This window comes from Anoplophora glabripennis, unplaced genomic scaffold (assembly GCF_000390285.2).
Source record: "Anoplophora glabripennis isolate ALB-LARVAE unplaced genomic scaffold, Agla_2.0 scaffold1284, whole genome shotgun sequence".
Taxonomy (NCBI): Eukaryota; Metazoa; Arthropoda; class Insecta; order Coleoptera; family Cerambycidae; genus Anoplophora; species Anoplophora glabripennis.
The window spans coordinates 40,167-58,324 of record NW_019417363.1 but is presented as its reverse complement, the minus strand read 5'-3'; the positions used below and the strand labels follow the sequence as shown (position 1 = coordinate 58,324).

At 32.1% G+C, this 18,158-nt stretch overlaps 1 protein-coding gene across 2 annotated transcripts in view; it reads left to right on the top strand.

Annotated features, from left to right (window-relative positions):
* LOC108915393 (serine/threonine-protein kinase N) overlaps window positions 1-18,158 on the top strand; it is a 67,049-nt gene that overhangs the window by 27,143 nt on the left and 21,748 nt on the right. For both annotated transcript variants that reach the window (XM_018721412.2, XM_018721411.1), the window contains exons 10-11: window positions 5,765-6,463; window positions 6,525-6,632. In XM_018721412.2, the coding sequence (XP_018576928.1) occupies window positions 5,765-6,463; window positions 6,525-6,632 (807 nt within the window). The remainder of the gene's footprint in view (window positions 1-5,764; window positions 6,464-6,524; window positions 6,633-18,158) is intronic.

The window sequence follows — 18,158 nt, the reverse complement described above, 5'->3', positions numbered from 1 at the left end:
AGAGGCGTTCGGACTAGCTGGGGTACGGATTATCAAGGCCCTGCTGTACTTTTTATGCACAGCATGGTCTATTTTGGCTATCTTGATTATCTTTCGGTGTACAGAGAATTTCTTGGATTTAGCTGGTTCCTATATCTCGATTGTTAGGGGTTGTGAACATATCTAAAAAATGTTAAATAATTCTTACACGATTTCTACTGTAGAATACAATGGCATGCTGGATATTTTTATTGGTTCTATTTTTTATTTACCTTTAGAACAATATAGATATACAGGGTGTGACAAATTAGTAAGTCCAGCTGTTATCCACATATTCTTGGACTAAAATAATGGGACTTTTCTTATGCCATTTTTCATTTCGAAACACCGTTTTCAAAATAGAGGGTGTCAAATAAAAATTTTAAAAATGATTTTTACCGTTAGTCGGTGATTTTGAAGATATTTGTTTAAAATTTGGCACATATTTTTATCTTAAGTCGGTACACTTTGTGTGTAATTTTGGTGTAAAATATCAAAGTGCCAACGGAGGAAAAGGGGGTTGTTGTACCCTCGGACCCTCCAATTTTTTTTTCAGTATGCCTATGGTTTCACAATATATTTTTTTTATATACTATTATATGATTTTGATATGGGGCTGGTTTATGAAATATTGCTACTTCTTTGGATGTGTTAGGTTTAGCACAAATTAAATATCGCTAAGTATTAAATGGTAATTTTCATTTTATTCAGTAAAATTAAATAAACAAATGGTAAAAAAAAATTAAAGAAATTAATTCAGATAAACTAAATGTTCAATATCTGCACCGCCTTCCTGAATACATACTCGGACTCGTTTTAGGGAGAGAGTAACGAAAATTCTGGAATATATGTGGTTTCAGCCTAAAGTGCTCTGCACCTTGTACAATTCGTTCCATTAGCTGTTGTTCAGTTAGTATTGGAACCATATAAACGAAATACTTCATAAAACCCCAGAAACAATGTATAACGAGTTGGCGTCGGGGGAACGGGGTGGTCATTTAACAGGTGCAAGCTGTCCCCTGCCAATCCACTGACTAGGAAAGATTTCATTTGAGTCATTCTGAACATTACGACTGTAATGTGGAACCATCAGAGGCAAATCGTCAAGTACCTAAGTCTATAAAAGAGTTTAGTAAAAAAAAATAAAAAATCTTTAAAAGTTATATGGGGTGGTAAAAAAACTGGACCTAAAAGAAAATTATCCACTATTCCGAATTCCCGCCCATCCATTTACTTTAAAGTTTGTCTGATGATGCATCCCTACAAGGGCCTTTGGATTTTCATTGGCCCATAAATGGGTATTATAAATATTCATTACTCCCTAGCGGCTAAATTAACATTGGAATCACATTTTCCTATTAGCATTTCCTATTTTCCAAAAAAGTTGCAATATCTCGTAAACTGAGCTCGAAATCAAAATATTATAAGAGTGAAAAAAAAAAAATAGAATAAAAAGACGCTCTATCTAAAGAAAATATTTTGAAGCCATAGCGCATTCAAATGAAATTGGGGGGGTCCGTGGATACTATAATCCCCCTTTCCTCTGTTCGCGCTTTGATATTTTAGACCAAAATTACACAGAAAGTGTGTTGACTTAAGATGAAAACGTGCCAAATTTCAAATAAATATCTCCAAAATAGTCGGAGCTATCAATAAAAATCATTTTAAAAATTTTAATTTTAACACCCTGTAGTTTGAACATGGGTCTCCGAAATGAAAAGTGGCATAACCAAAAATTCCCAGTATTTCAGTCCAAAGAATATATGGTTAACGACTTGACCTACTAATTTGTGACACCCAGTATATATCTACACATTTTAAGATATCGACGTTTTAGTACGAAAACATGCTATCTCAGATTTCGGTTGGAAAACATGCTATCTCAAATTAAGCTTGGAAAACATGCTAGCTCAGATCTTTAAGTAAAAACATGCTATCTCAGTTTGACTAGAAATTTAAGTTGGCACATTGAATGATTGAAACCGTGCATTTATAATAAACTTATATAATATATTTCTCAAAAAGTAAGGAATATTTGTGTTCAGGTACACTGTTTATTTTATTTTTTTTATTCCACATTTTTCAATTAATTTTGTTAACTTACTGTTGTTATAAACGATAAACTTGTTAATTAAAAAAATAGAATAATATGCAGTATGCTGCAACACGTAACAGGCATACAAAATTATTTTCAGAATAAATTGTGCATCCCAGATTTTGTGAAAAAGAAAATAAAATGTATCAAGAGTAGCGACTATAAATCAGATAAGAGTACACTACTAATTTTGATATCAAAGCAAACTTGTATGAAAAAAAACAAATAATTTTTAGTAATAACAAACATTTTTATATTTTAAGGTATACACTATTTTTTAATAGTTTATTTCAAAAAACGTCGAGTAATGTACGTGTTGCAGCACACTGCATATTATTTTTTTTAATTAACAATTTTGTCGTTTATAACAACAGTAAGTTAACAAAATTAATTGAAAAATGTAGAATAAAAAGAATAAAATAAACAGTACCTGAACATAAATATTCCTGACTTTTTGAAAAATACAGGTTGTCCCAAAAGTGATGCCACGTCCTTCTGGGATTTGATTAAGGAGACAAAAACAAATCGAAAATCAAGAATGGAAAATTTTCCGATTGTTTTTCTTTGTTGAGTTATTCAAAAAACTAAAAAAGTGAAAATCTAATTTTTTTGTCTCAAATCTATGCTTATGGGGGGGACCAAGACGAATAATTTATAACCAGTAGTAGATAAGTATAGTTTCTGATTGTCGGTTGTACCTGGGTGTAAGGAATAATTTTAACCTGAAAAGGATAGAGAAAAACATTTTAATAATAAAACAATTTTATAAAATGGATAGGAAAAAACCATAACGTGCTTAAATAATAGAAATTGTTTTTACAAAAAGTGTTCAAATAAGTTGCCTTCTACTCTAAGACAAAGATAGGCATGATTCAACATTGAAGCTTGAACCCTTTGTAGCTTCTCTTGGTCTATTAACGCGGCAGGTGCGTGTATATCTAATCCACTCTTCTAATCCATCTGTCTGCGAAGTTTTGATTCAGATAATTTCATACTCGCAAACCATAATGTGATGGAGCTCCATCATGTTGAAACCAATATTTTGTCTAACTGCTAACGGAACGTCATCCAGCAATGGTAGTGTTAAGTTTTCATTTAAAAACATGCAGTTGCAGTAAATATCTACATCTACATAATTAAGTAACTCAGCCCAAATGTTTATTTCTAGATTTTTTTAAATAATTTTTTTGAATAACTACTAAGAAAAACAACAATTGCACGGTTTCAATCATTCAATGTAACAACTTAAGAGTCCATTCTCTGTACACTACTAAGGTATCGCTGCGGGGTCGGGTGCACGGGCGTTACGGCTGGAGGCGGAGACTATCGCTCTCCCACTACGATGATTTTACAGTGGACGTATTTAGATTGATTTAAACGAGCCACTAACGTTACAATTTTTACTTCAATAATTGTGTCAATTTAGAATTAATACAATTATTGTACCGCAATTGTACAAACAAATTTCATCGCAACACAAAATTGAATAACCGACATCCCACGGACGTCAATTCAACGCTCTTTCTCTTTTTTGGTTTTATGAAAAAAAGTTATTCTTATGAAGAGTTCTGCATGGCCTAAAACCCAAAATGAAATAATCAGATTTTAATTTTTTGCAGTCGTATACGAGGTTTGTCGAAAAATGTAAATTTTGCTCAAGAGTAAAGTACCTTTATTTTTTAAAATATCGACAATCGTTATTAAAAGTTGATCCAAATAGAAAACTGCGGTCAGATATTATTATATCTGACTATCCAATATTATCCATTTACCATTAAAAACAGATTTTGTTATTTTTACCTTTTAACTCTTCTCCGTATTAGCATTGATAATTTACGTCTAGAGATAGACATTAAATCTAACAGGTAAGGTAGTCGGATTTTTGTAATTTTTGATATTTATGGTACGTGTAGTTTGGACCTTCAATAAGAATTTTTCGAAGTAGTTCGACCCAACGTTCATAAATTACCGAGATAATCGATTTTGAAGTTTTACCTGACAGCTTAATTCACTAGATGTGACAACTTTCTTCAACTGGGAGCGTGGCCTAATAGGTAGCGTTCGGCACTGATAGTTACGAGATCGCTGGTTCGAGTCCGTCGCGTGACATTTTTTTTTTTTTCATAATGCACCATATGGTATTTTATTATTTTTTTTATCTCGAAAATTATGAACAAACGAAATATTATAATAAATACTTATATATATGTGGGAACATTCTTCAAATATTTCATTAAAATGCACAATTGGTTGATAAACAATATTTATTATGAACTAACAATAAGATTTCATTGAAAAACAAATAAACGAGGTCAGGTAGGATGTTCTTTTATTTTATATTTATGTTACTATTTGACATTTTACACAGTGTGGCATGAGCCAGAATAGTAGTTATCATAAAAAAATGGGAAGCAGAAATTTTTTTAGCATCTAGCTTCCTTTCTTTTTCTTTTTCTGATCTCGAAAATTATGAACAAACGAAATATTATGAGAACTGTATGTAGGAATATTCTTCAAGTGTTTAATTAACATTTTGAGCTAGGTTATGTGTTTAAAGAAACACGCCTGCTCGGGCATAAAAAGTTTCTGCTTCCCATGTTTCTATGATAACTATCATTCTGGCTTATGCCACACTGCGTAAAATGTCAAATACTAAAAATAAAATAAAAAACCTACCTGGCCTCGTTTGGTTTTTTTAAATAAACTTTATTGTTAATTCATAATAAATATTGTTTATCAACCAATTGTGCATTTTAATGAAATATTTGAAGAATATTCCTACATATACATAAGTGTTTATTATAATATTTCGTTTGTTCATAATTTTCGAGATGAAAAAAATAATAAAAAACTATAAGGTGCGTTTTGAAAAAAAAAAATGTGACGCGGAGGACTCGAACCAGCGATCTTGTGACTGTCAGTCCCGAACGCTACCAATTACGCCACGCTCCCAGTTGAAAAATGTGTCACATCTAGTGGATTTAGCTGACAGGTAAAACTTAGACGTTGTAGACGTTCGGGATTTAGCATAGAGTAATTTTTATCAAATCAATATAATTTTGGTACCATTTCAAAGCTAAAAGATAGACCCACTTCCCTCTTGTAAGCAATTTTTGATTTAAGCCTTTATTTTTACGTAAATAAATTGTAAATATGACGATTTCTTGCACAGTTTACTCTTTAAATTTAAACAATTAGAAACCAATTTTGAAAAAACTGTTACAAGACAGCTTTAGGAAAACACTTTGTCTTTTGATTGTTTTTTTATTTGCGGCGCTATGTTTATTGGTTTTCCAAATATGTGTTATGGGCCGAACCCTTAAAATGGGTTTATTTCAAGCAGGCGACGGACTCTTAAGTTTCTAGTCAACTGAGATAGCATGTTTTTACTTAAAGATCTGAGCTAGCATGTTTTCCAAGCTTAATTTGAGATAGCATGTTTTCCAACCGAAATCTGAGATGGCATGTTTTCGTACTAAAGCGTCGGTATACCCTATGAAATTATAAAAAATGTGCATTTAAAAATAAAAATTAACAGTTTGAGTGTTTGTTTTCCTAAAAGAGAAAAAAAAAACTTGACTATTGAATGTAAGCGTTCCTTTAAGGACGCATTGTTTATACGTTGATACACATTTTTTTTTATTGTTCTAGCCAACATATGTTTCAACAAGTATTATTACAAGAGAATTAAGCTACAGAGAGAATGTGTCTGATATAAGAAGCCAACCTCAGCATTCGGGAATGGGCATTGATCATTTTAAACTTATAAGCGTACTCGGAAGAGGTCATTTTGGCAAAGTTATTTTATCCCAGTATAAGAATACGGGAGAATATTTTGCTATCAAGGCGTTGAAGAAAGGAGATATTTTAGCACGTGACGAAGTGGAATCGCTGTTATCAGAAAAAAGAATATTTGAAGTGGCAAATTGCATAAGACATCCGTTTTTGGTTAACTTATTTGCTTGCTTTCAAACGGATGCTCATGTGTGTTTCGTTATGGAATATGCGGCGGGTGGTGATTTAATGATGCATATTCATGCCGACGTCTTCAGTGAACCAAGGGCTGTTTTTTATGCAGCGTGTGTTGTCCTAGGATTGCAATATTTACACGAGAACAAAATAATTTATCGGGATTTAAAATTGGACAACCTTCTCTTGGATACGGAAGGCTATGTGAAGATTGCGGATTTCGGTCTTTGCAAAGAAGGTATGGGTTTCGGTGATCGTACGGGGACATTCTGTGGGACGCCAGAATTTTTAGCCCCCGAAGTTTTAACAGAAACGTCCTATACCAGAGCCGTGGACTGGTGGGGTCTCGGTGTTCTTATATTCGAAATGCTTGTTGGAGAAGTAAGAATAATACTGTTACATTGAGAAAAATCCAATAACAGTACATATATATAATTTTTAGTCGCCTTTTCCAGGAGATGATGAAGAAGAAGTGTTTGATTCCATAGTGAATGATGAAGTTCGTTATCCTCGTTTTTTGTCCTTAGAATCAATAGCAATTATGAGGAGGGTAAGTAATTGATTTATTTTACTTTAATAAACTATCCATGGTACGGTATTATTCCGCCTGTCTTTGGTGCTTTGTATTTAGAAAAAAGAATTTACAGAAAACTTAATATTTTACTTACAGGCTGTTACAAATTCGCTTGTCACTACAGGAATCTCTGAGATACTAACTAGCTTAAATTTAGGCAAAGTTAGATAGTCAGGGAACCAACATAATGCCCTTAAAAAATTAAAACTAACATTAGTTTGCGAAATATTTGAAAAAAATCGATATTTTGGAAATCGGTTTTTGGGTGATATTGAAAAAAAAGAACATTTCCTCATGGCAACTTTTTGCCCTCTATCGAATGGCATAATCAGTTTTAATATGTAACGTTTCGTCTCTCCAGGACCATCGTCAACATTATTTTTTTAAATATGGCCCTGGAAATTTTATAACATTTTTTTCAAGCCTTCATGACCCCCAATACTGTATTGCTTCAGCCCGAATCAGATTCAGACTTTTTGTGTTGAAAAATTCATCATCAATGTATTCATTCCAAATTTATCTAATTTTTTTATTTAGATTTCTACCTTTAATGAATCATCATACAGTCTAAGTGTCGTTAGACCCTGTGAAATCCACCTAGTTATTTAAACCATTACCATCACCTGGTCATACATAACTCGATAAGTTGTTGCGTCGAAATTAAAACATTATTACAATTTTAATTTTATTATGACAAATTAATTCTTAAAAATGCATATGAACAACCAAAACTCCAAATGAATATTATACGCACTTTAAAAAATTACAGTAAATGTTCAAAAGCATTTCCGTTTTGGCAAATGTTGAAGATAAGCGTAATATGATCAGAATTTATTATATCTGTATCTGCAACTGTGAAATGTCAGATGTGTTTGTATGAATATCCTGAATAGACCAGGCAAGTTGGACAATAAATCAGAAAATTCTTTCTGATGAACCGATCGAGTTGCGGTTTTCGGCATTGTCTTCGGAAAAATATCAGGAAAAAAGTCTATCTATTACACTTTGGGGCTGGATCGAAACTGCATTGAGGGTGCATAAAGTGCATCTTGGAGTGCATCAATTTTTCCGAATGATCTAAAAATGTAAAAATTGACTAAAAGTTGTAGAAATTTGTGTGCACGGGTTTTCGGGGTCGGAGATTCCGAATCTGACCCTGAAAAATATGCCAGACGGCCCTGGGGCCCCCCAGGGGGACAAGGGGGGACCTTCTGTAAAACATTGAATAGCTGAGTAATTGCCTTCTAAATTTCCACTCGGGGGTTTTCGGGGTCGGGGATTCCGATTCTGACACTGAAAAGTATGCCCGACGTCCATGGGGTGGTCTTTCTGGAAAACATCGAAAGGCACATCAGATTTTTGCAATAAAACTGCTCCACCTGCTTATCAACTATGATCTTGTAGGCTCATCTTTACATTGTAACACACGTAAATTTACAGAGATTAGACAATACAAGAAGGGTAAGAAAAACTGACAGGAAATTAATGAGTCGAAAAGAATCACCTTTATTCTGAGAACTAATTTTCTTTTTATTTGCAAGGCAATTAGTGAGACAACTACTATCATATGTTTATCTAACACTTTCACTGTCAATCACAATTTTCATCATCAGTACTAGTGATGTGAGTGAAAATATATAACAAATTGATATATATCAATTTTTGATACATATCAGCTATTATATTTATGTTAATAGCTGATATATATCAATTTTCCCGCCATTTCATGAATAAAGCCAAATTTCAAACATAACCTTACATTTTAAAACTAAAAACTTGTGGTGTGGTAGGCTTGAGTTGGACTGTAGTAGCTCTTGGGTACCTGGAATATCTCCGTCAAAAATGAATATAAAAATCTGAAATTTTAGGGGTGTACTATAGATGGGAAGAACTAAGAGCGCACGTAATTTCAAGTCACCCCTTCCACCCTAGGGGGTGACGGGTGGTTTTTTTAGATGTACCCTACTCATTTTGCGAGTTTCGGATTCTATGCGTAAAACTACCCCCGAAAGCGCGTTCTTGCCGAATTCGCACAAAAACCAAACCACCACCCTCGTATGGATTTTGTCGTTTTTTCGATGAGCATTTTTCTCCTTCAAAAATAAATATAGAAATCTGAAATTTTAGGGGTGTACTATAAGTGGGGAGACCTAAGAGCGAACCTGATTTCAACTGGCCCTTTCCACCTTAGTAGGTGCAGAGGGGGTGAGGGGTGGTCTTTTAGACGTACCCCCAAGAACGCGTTTCTGGGGGTAGTTTTACGCGTACAATCCGAAAATCGCAAAATAAATAGGGTACGTCTAAAAAAAACCTTCACCCCACCCCCTAGGGTGGAAGGGGTGAGTTGAAATTACGTGCGCTCTTAGGTCTCCCCATTTATAGTACACCCCTAAATTTTCAGATTTTTAAGTACTACTTTAAAGCAGTTTCTTTATTATCATAAGTTTTTGATAATTTTTATTTCAATTTTTATCTTTAATTTTTTTTAAGTACGTATTGTGATATACAAAGACTAAATTTTCTTGTTCTAGAAATTTCCCATTTTTTATTTGTGGGTTGATAAAATTAAATTGCTAATAAACAGCGTACTTGCTTATAAACAGTCAGTAGTACGCAAAAAAAATTAGAAGTCATTATGATAAAAAAAATAAAAAATTCCAATCTAAATATGAAAAAAAAATAAAGATCACTTGATAACTTTTCTAAAAGTTCATATATACGACATGTATTTGGTGTCAAATTAATCAGCAAGGCATTAACAATATAAAAAAACTAATTTGAGTATAGTTTTTTTTAACAAAATTCATCTGATATATATTTTGATATATATCACCCAAAACTAAATAGCATGCTATTTTACATCACTAATCAGTACTGTCATCACTGTCTCCATCACTATCATCTATTACATTTTCGACTATTTCAGGATTGGAACAGTTGGTTCCAAAATAATTTGTACATACAATTGTGCATGTTATTCCATGCTTCCAGCTAAGATTAATGGATACTTTCCAGTGTCTGATTCGGAATCCCCAACCCCAAAAACCCCCGAGTGGAAATTTAGAAGGCAATTACTCAGCTATTCAATGTTTTACAGAAGGCCCTTCCTTTGCCACCCTGGGGGGCCTTAGGGGCATTGGGCATACTTTTCAGTGTCAGAATCGAAATCCCTCGACCCCAAAAACCCCCGAGTGGAAATTTAGAAGGCAATTACTCAGCTTTTCGATGTTTTACGGAAGCCCCCCTTGCCCCCTGGGGGGCCCCAGGGCCGTCGGGCATATTTTTCAGGGTCAGATTCGGAATCTCCGACCCCGAAAACCTGTGCACACAAATTTCTTTTAGTCAACTTTTACCATATTTTAAAAATTTGGAAAAATTGATGCACTCCAAGATGCAGTTTATGCACCTGCAATGCAGTTTCGATCCAGCCCCAAAGTGTAATAGATAAAACTTTTTTCCTGATATTTTTCCGAAACAATGCTGAAAACCGCAACTCGATCAGTTCATAAAAAAAAAATCTCCGTATTCTGGGTGATTTTGGTCTAACTTACCTGGACTAGAAGTATAAAACATTCATTAGGTGACACCCTGTGTTAAAAAGACTTGATTGTATTTTATACTTACTAATCCAAAAAGTGCCATTATACGTGCCATCAAATATTACTTTTAGGTGTAGCTTTTGAATTAACTTTCAGTAAACCAAATGGTCAATTTTGTACTTATTTAACTTTACTTAAGTTGAATATATTCTTAAAGGTTAATGGGCATATTCATCATATACAATTTAAATAAAACCATTTTACTTGACAAACAGAACAAAATTATTAGAGGAAAGAGGCACATCTTTCATAATAGGCGTGATGACAGATTTTAAAAAAATTTTCTGTGATGTTCGGAAGTATTTACTATTTCCAAAAAATATATTATTTCTGTAGAAAATAAGGTTTAGTAGAAAAATATTGACATTTTAATTTTGTCGCAAAAACGGTCGCCGGTGTCATGGTGTCTACGTGACGTCACATCTATGTTTGTCAACAGTAAACATAAGGTGCTAATATTTTGTGTTGCAACATTCATTAGTTAAATAAAAAAACAAAGTTGCCATAATAGTATATGCATTTTATTTATCCTCAAATTTACTTTGGCATAATAATGGATACACATTATCTTTCCATGAAGAGATTAAAATGATAAGAAAATCGGATACATACTCATCAAATGTAACATTAATTATTTTTACTTTTTTTTATTTGTACTGTAGTTGCAATCAGCTACATCGAGATAGCCCTTTTGTTAAATGCATTTGTAGCTGCCATCTGCACATAAAACTTCTGGGTCGGTTTTCTTTATTCCATATAATTTTTAAAAGTCTTCATATTCGTGGTACATTTAATTTCAATAATACTGTTTTCACAGATTCCTTCAGGCAATTCTGCCTTCGTGGGATAGTTTTTGCAAGGCATTATACCACATTTTTTAAATTTTTTCCCCAAACTGGTACTTACAGTTTTCCTCACTTCATCCTCCAACATCCCATCGCGTTTCATGGTCGATGCATCTGACATTTTTCCTCCCATTATTAACATGATTAGAGTTGCATCATTCGTTTTGCATCGACTAAATTCAAATGCTTTTCAGGACGTCACTCTGCCATATCTTAACTCATGCCAAAAACAGCTTTGATGTTGGTCTGGTCTCTTCTTCAACTCTCATGTCATCTTCATCAGTCAGTACGAATTTTTTCAAATATGTGTCGTAGGACTATTTGTATTTCAGCTCCAATTTATGCATGGATAAACTTTTGATTACAAAGGTGTCTTTTTCATATTTTATTAACTTGCAGTTGTTTGAGTTTTATTTTCTTTCCTTTTAGAAACTTTTCACGTAGCTAACGTTTCCTGATTATGATTTTGGTAACACAAAACTAAGCAACTGATAGTTGGGAAACACGAAATATTTAAACGAAGATAAATACTGCGGATATTGTCGAAGTACAAATGACAGAAAATGACATTTACATAGATGTGACGTAATTCACTCTGATTGGTGTTCAACCTATCATGTCGGTTTGCTGTATTTTGTAGTTTTATTTTATCAAAAATATTATCAGTCTTGCTCATAATATAAAAATAAATACGTTTTTTATAATCCATGAATCATATTTCATTAGATAAATACATAATTTTAGTGATTCTTGGTTACTGTCATCATGCCTATTCAAAAACTAAAAAGTAATCTTAATTTTTTTTATCGGCTTTGATGAATTCTTAAGGCAAAATTACTTCAGATTTACATTTGTACTATTAAAATTTATCATAGCATAATAAAAATATAAAACTATCTTAAAACTATTTGCGCAGTTTAAGCTTGGTTATAAATTTAAGTTAATTAAAGTAGGGTGACATTTATAACAATAACGTACTTTTCTAGTCTTGTCTTGTGAAGTGTCTCTTGAATGGCGCTTCACCATATTTGTACCCTTAGTTTGCTTATATTTATTATACTTATCAAGTGTTCCCCAAAAAAAATTGCATAGACTTTTGCTTGCTACAATGTAGTGATCAAGTATTTTAAATAAGCTGTCGATTTCACTGTAGACTGTTCACATAGGAAGTACATTTTTTTTACTGAAATTGAATTTTTGATGACGGGAATAAAAATTGAATTTATGAATTCTTATTTTTTTTTTTAGTTATGTATAAATTCACCAATTAAAATATATCGTCTGTCATTTCTTTATACACTTAATATCAGTGTTCCAAAATGGTTCCTGGTTTTTACGTCACGTACAATTTACTCACAGACCTTAGACTGCACATTTTAACGAAAGAAATAGTTAAGTTGCACAGTGTGCTTAAATGGGTTTCCCTAGAATACGTCACTCAAGTTTTCACACATTTGCTTTGAATTTTTATCTTTAATACATTTTCAAGTACATACTTAATTCTAGTTCTTATTTTACTTAACTAGAGGTGAGAAAAATTAATTAAAATTTACACCATTACATTATAGGCCAGGAAAATAAGCTGGGAATTGACCATTTTGCGACTTTTTGTTTCGGCAAGCTGAATTTATCACTATAGATGCTAAATGTTATGTGCAATAACATATTAGTTTCCACAGTCATAAAAATGGGGGGAGGATTGTTTACAGGGTGGTTAATTGTATAATTTTACGTAAATTCACGTTTTTCGCTTATAACTTTTTTCCGTTCATTTCCACGAGAAAACAGTAGGGTACTTTTTTTTTCGTCTTCAGAAGACTAGCCCTCGAGCGTCAAAAAATATTGATTAGATCAAAAGAAGAAGAAGAAGAAGTTTATTTATGACTTTTTGAATTAAACATTTATAAACTGCGTTATTATTACCATAACATTTTGTCATCGCATCCTTTCATTCCTTATCACTGTCTAATAACTCGCACGAAATCTGGAATCGGTAAGTTGAATAGTTTACAAGTTATGGCCTTATAAACAAATTAACTAATTATTAGTCTGGACGATCCCGAGGATCTTCCACAATCGCACTGATTTTTTTCAAGGTAGGTTTCATAATAATACGTTGAAATCTATATATATATATATATATATAAATTTCAAATAGACAACCTGGAATTTTTTTTTTATTTTTTAGCCTTAGTTGCAAAATGAAATATACGACGCACGAGCGTGATATAGTTATATATTTCGTCAAAGTTGACGGCCGATTGTTAAACAAATTAAGTTGGTAGTGGCAAAAACCCATAACCGGCAACTCGAGTACTTTCCCAGGTAAAAATATTTTATTTGTGAAAGTATGTTAAGTGCATAAGAAATATTGTGAAAAGTCAGTGGGTCGCTTGATTTTCGGTGAGCCGTGGCGCGGCGGAAGGGTAGGCGAAGAGAAAGACAGTGAGTCCGAAGAAAATGACGATAATATTCATTGTCCTGCCGTTAAATAAGGGAAATTCGCTTGAAAATAATATATTTGACAGTCTGTAACTCCGTTGTTTTTCAACAAATCTTGACGATTTTTTTTTAACTGAAGGGGGCGATTTAGTATGTATATTTTTACCCTGTAACAGAGCTTCAGATGAGGACGCAAATCATCGAAGGAACTAACATAATTGAATATTATTATATATCAATGTATTCGCAATGGTTCCCGCTAGTGAGTGAGATAAATTTCAATGCTCATGAGAACAGAAGAATAATTTAAATAAATGCCTCAATTTTAACCATACTGTTAGTCTGTCGATATATTGCATTTACGACGGAACTAGGTTAGGCACAATAACCAAACTACTTCACTCACTAGAACGGACACCTAGGATCATATCTAATTTTCAGATTAATATTTATTAATAATTCTATAATTTGTGTCCTCAAGTAAAATGACAACATTTTGCACACAACTTCATTTTTATTTTGTATCTAAACCAGAATTGTAGCGATTCTAAGATATTCTAAGTATAATTAATTTGTATACTCTGTCACAGGTATCGCTACCCTTGAAAATGAAAGTGAAAACACAGAGTAGGTTTATTATAAAATGTGTGCAGAAATAAATCATAATGGTCTAATATTATCTTTGATATATAAATATGGGTAATTTTTTAAAAGTACCTAAGTAATAAGATTTTGTAAAGCTTAAGTAGTACGAAAATATAACACATAAAAAACCAATAATATGTACTAATTTTTCTTTATTAAGAATAAAGATTAAATTTTACGTACAGGGTGCCCCACATAAAATCGTTATTTATGTTCCACTTCCTTGGTAGCTTCAGAATAAATTTACAGCTTAAAAATTAGCCTGGCTCAGGTAGATTTCTTCTTCAATCTACAAATCTACAAATCTTCAAGCTACTTACCGATAAGAAGGAAACCATTGGATATTTAATGAAAAAAGTTACGACCAAAAAAGTAATACATTCTAGAATATGAATATAACTAACACGATTTTAATTTCATATTGTCTTGACAATCAACTTTTGCTTATTTTTAGTCACTTACTATCGAAATAAATGAAATAGACCTCTGAGTTTGGAAACCGATATTAAGAAAACGTAGGGGCAAAAAATTTGAAATTTCGACCATATATAGCCTCACTATTACTCTATTGTGTGCTAAAATTTCAGTTGGTTTCGTTATCCCATTTTTTAGTTATTAATGAAAATGTTGAAAAAATCACGGTTTTCTGCATATAAAATTATTGATACCTCTCACTTTAACTCGTAATTTTTTTGTTAACTGATAATAAAAAAAATTCCAATTTTTACTGACGATAAGTCGAACTATTGTCTTTAATACTGTAAAGGTCATTTGTCTCAAAAGGTCTTCTTTTTTTATTTGTAAGTAAAACAGAAGGGAGTGTTATCTCCGTAAATATGGCGTTCTTTAAAAAAAGAAAAAACTGTCATAGGTAGCAAATAACTGTAAACAACAATTTGAAAAAATATGTTAAAATAATACAGTTATAACTATGATATTCTTAAAAACAGTATCGGAATGGTCAATTACGTTCACGGTCCGATGCAGAGTATACAGGATAGCCTTTATAACTGTATTTTTTCAAATTGTTGTTTACGGAGATAGCATCCCCTTCTGTTTTGCTTAAAAATAAAAAAAAAGCTTTCGAGACAAATGACCTTCACAGTACTAAAGACGATAGTACGACTTATAGTCAGTAAAAATTTGAATTTTTTTTTGTTTAATTTTTTCCCCGTTATTTTATCATCTTCTAGGTTGAAAAAAATCTCGATTCTGAAAATTTCAAATCGATGTTTTAATTCCTAAAGGCTACTCATAATTATTTTAATTTTCAAAGTAGTGTAGGTAGGTACCTACCTATGTTTTCAAGCGACCTCTAAAAAATAAATATCAACGAACTAACAATTTTTTTCATTGAATTTGATCAACAAAATAATAGAAATTAATCACGAGACACTTAATAAATGTCTTGACGCAAAATTTACTACCGCACTGTGAGTATCAAATATTTATAATTTTTTAATTTTTTTAAAATTTTGTATTATTTAGAGGTCGCTCAACTCTGAAAATTAAAATAATTATGAGTGACCTTTAGAAATTAAAATATCGATTTGAAATTTTCAGAATCGAGATTTTTTTTCAACCAAGAAAATAATAAAATAACGGGAAAAAAATTAAACAAAAAAAAATTCAATTTTGGAAATTTTTAAAAATCTTGAGCGACCTTTAAAAAAATTTTTTTGAGCTGATTTTTAGAGGGGTCTCTTAAAACATGATATACTAACATATTTTCACAAGACACGAGAAAAAAATCGTTTTTTTTTTTGGACCACCCTACTATACATATTATTCTCCAAACGTAATTAGTAGCAAGTTTCTATATATTTTAGTAATTAGGCAGTGTTTTTTAAATTAATACGACTCACCAAAGTAAAAAAATAATTCAAGTTATATAATTTGCACTGAAAATAGCAGGTAATTTACTTATCGGATCGTTAACATGAAAATATAAACATTAGACTGTTGACTATTCCTGTCATACGTTTTTTAAGCTTTTGAAGAAGAAACTACATGAAATTTTAAAAATTATATTTGCTTTTATAATAAAGGAATGGTAATTCTAAGATTGTTTAAGCTTATTAACTAAAAATTATTGCCTACTTAATAAAAAAATTATTATTGTCCTCGATAATCTATTAATGATTAATAAAATCTTTACTCTCTTTCCTTATAAGACTGTATGTAACAAATTGGAGCCGTTCCTGAACAATCGGGCGCGAGGCCTGTTAAAATATAGGTCCAGCGTAAATTATTAAACAACACACCTTGAAGCGTTGGCCGCTAGAGCTAGAGCAGCACTTGCCAGGGTCCCGTTTCGTGACTCACGCTGGGCAATATTTTTTGTACAAAATCCCGTCCTTAAAGCTCTTTTCATAAGCTTTCCGAATATGTAATAAAATAATATATAACTATATCACGCTCGTGCGTTGTATATTTCATTTTGTCACTAAGGCTAAAAATAAAAAAATTCCAGGTTGCAAATTTGAAATTAAAAAAAAATTTATAGATTTCAACGTATTATTATGAAATCTACCTTGAAAAAAATCAGTGCGATTGTGGAAGATCCTTGGGATCGTCCAGACTAATAATTAGTTAATTTATTTATAAGGCCATAACTTGTAAACTATTCAAGTTACCGATTCCAGATTTCGTGTGAGTTATTAGACAATGATAAAGAATGAGAGGATGCGATGCCAAAACGTTCTGGTAATAATAACGCAGTTTATAAATCGTCGTGGCGCCTCCAAATTACGCTATGTGCATTTTTTCCAAAAATTTGTTTTTTATTGTTCCTGGTAGATTAGCGAGCTCTCCACCTGCCAATATAACTAATTTGGTGAAATTTTTGTTAATTTTACTTAATTCCCAATATTAATATATTCCGCTATGTGATCTTAACAAAAATGGAGCATCGATAACAGCTAAGTGCATCAATCTTCAACTTCTTACACATAGCGGATTTCATGTCAAACATTTTGCATTAAAAATGCGCTATGTGTTACAGTTCGTACAGAAAATAACATTTCGGAACAAGTTGCGGAGAGTACCAAAATGACAAAGAAAATATGAATCAAAAAGAAAAACACAAAAAATTTAGGTTACAGGGAAAAGCATATAAATCTTACAAACGAGTAGTTAACCAGAAGTACATCTGTGTAGAAAGACAGGAAAGAAAAATACAACCTAAACTATGTTCACATCGAAGGTCGGAAAATAAAAAGGAAATTAAAAAACTAGTAGAAGCTTTATGTGCGATTCTATATCTTAAAAATATAGAAAAAGACAGTTCGACTTATTTTGGAGACTGGAATCTTGGGACGCCAAGAGAGGGTACATTAAAGGTTTGGTTGACTATAGACCTGTAATAAGAAGAAGAAAAGAAACATCAAGAAAAAGTACACGAAAATGTAATGCTTTTGATTGTTTCTTACCTGGCCCTTCTGGAGTAAAAGTTAGGGTATGTAGAAACTTTTTTTGTCAACATTCGATTTAAAAAAGATACATTCAATAACTGGATTCAGGACAATGTGGAGGTAAGTGTATCAAGCAACAGCAGCATTAATAATAGTGGAAATTCAAGTAATATTTGCAAGGAACAAAATAAAGACAACACACAAAGTAATAATAATGAAGAAGTTAAAAGAGGAGAAAAAAGGAAAAAACTAAATCTCACATTAAAAAAAGGAAATTAAAAAAAAACATGGATTACATGAACAAACAATACAAGTCGGATTCAGTTAAGCAGTGGTTAGGGTTACTGCCGAAAATCCCAAGGCATTACTCTTCGAGCTCCAGAATACATGTTGAGGACTCTTTTAGATCTTAGACATATGCATACAGTGTACAAGGAATGGTGTTTGGAAAATCAATGTCAAGCGGTTGAAAGAAAATGTTTTAGTGAAATTTTAGAAAAAAATAAAATATCCATATTTAAACCACGTAAGGATCAATACGATATCTGCGTTGGTTTT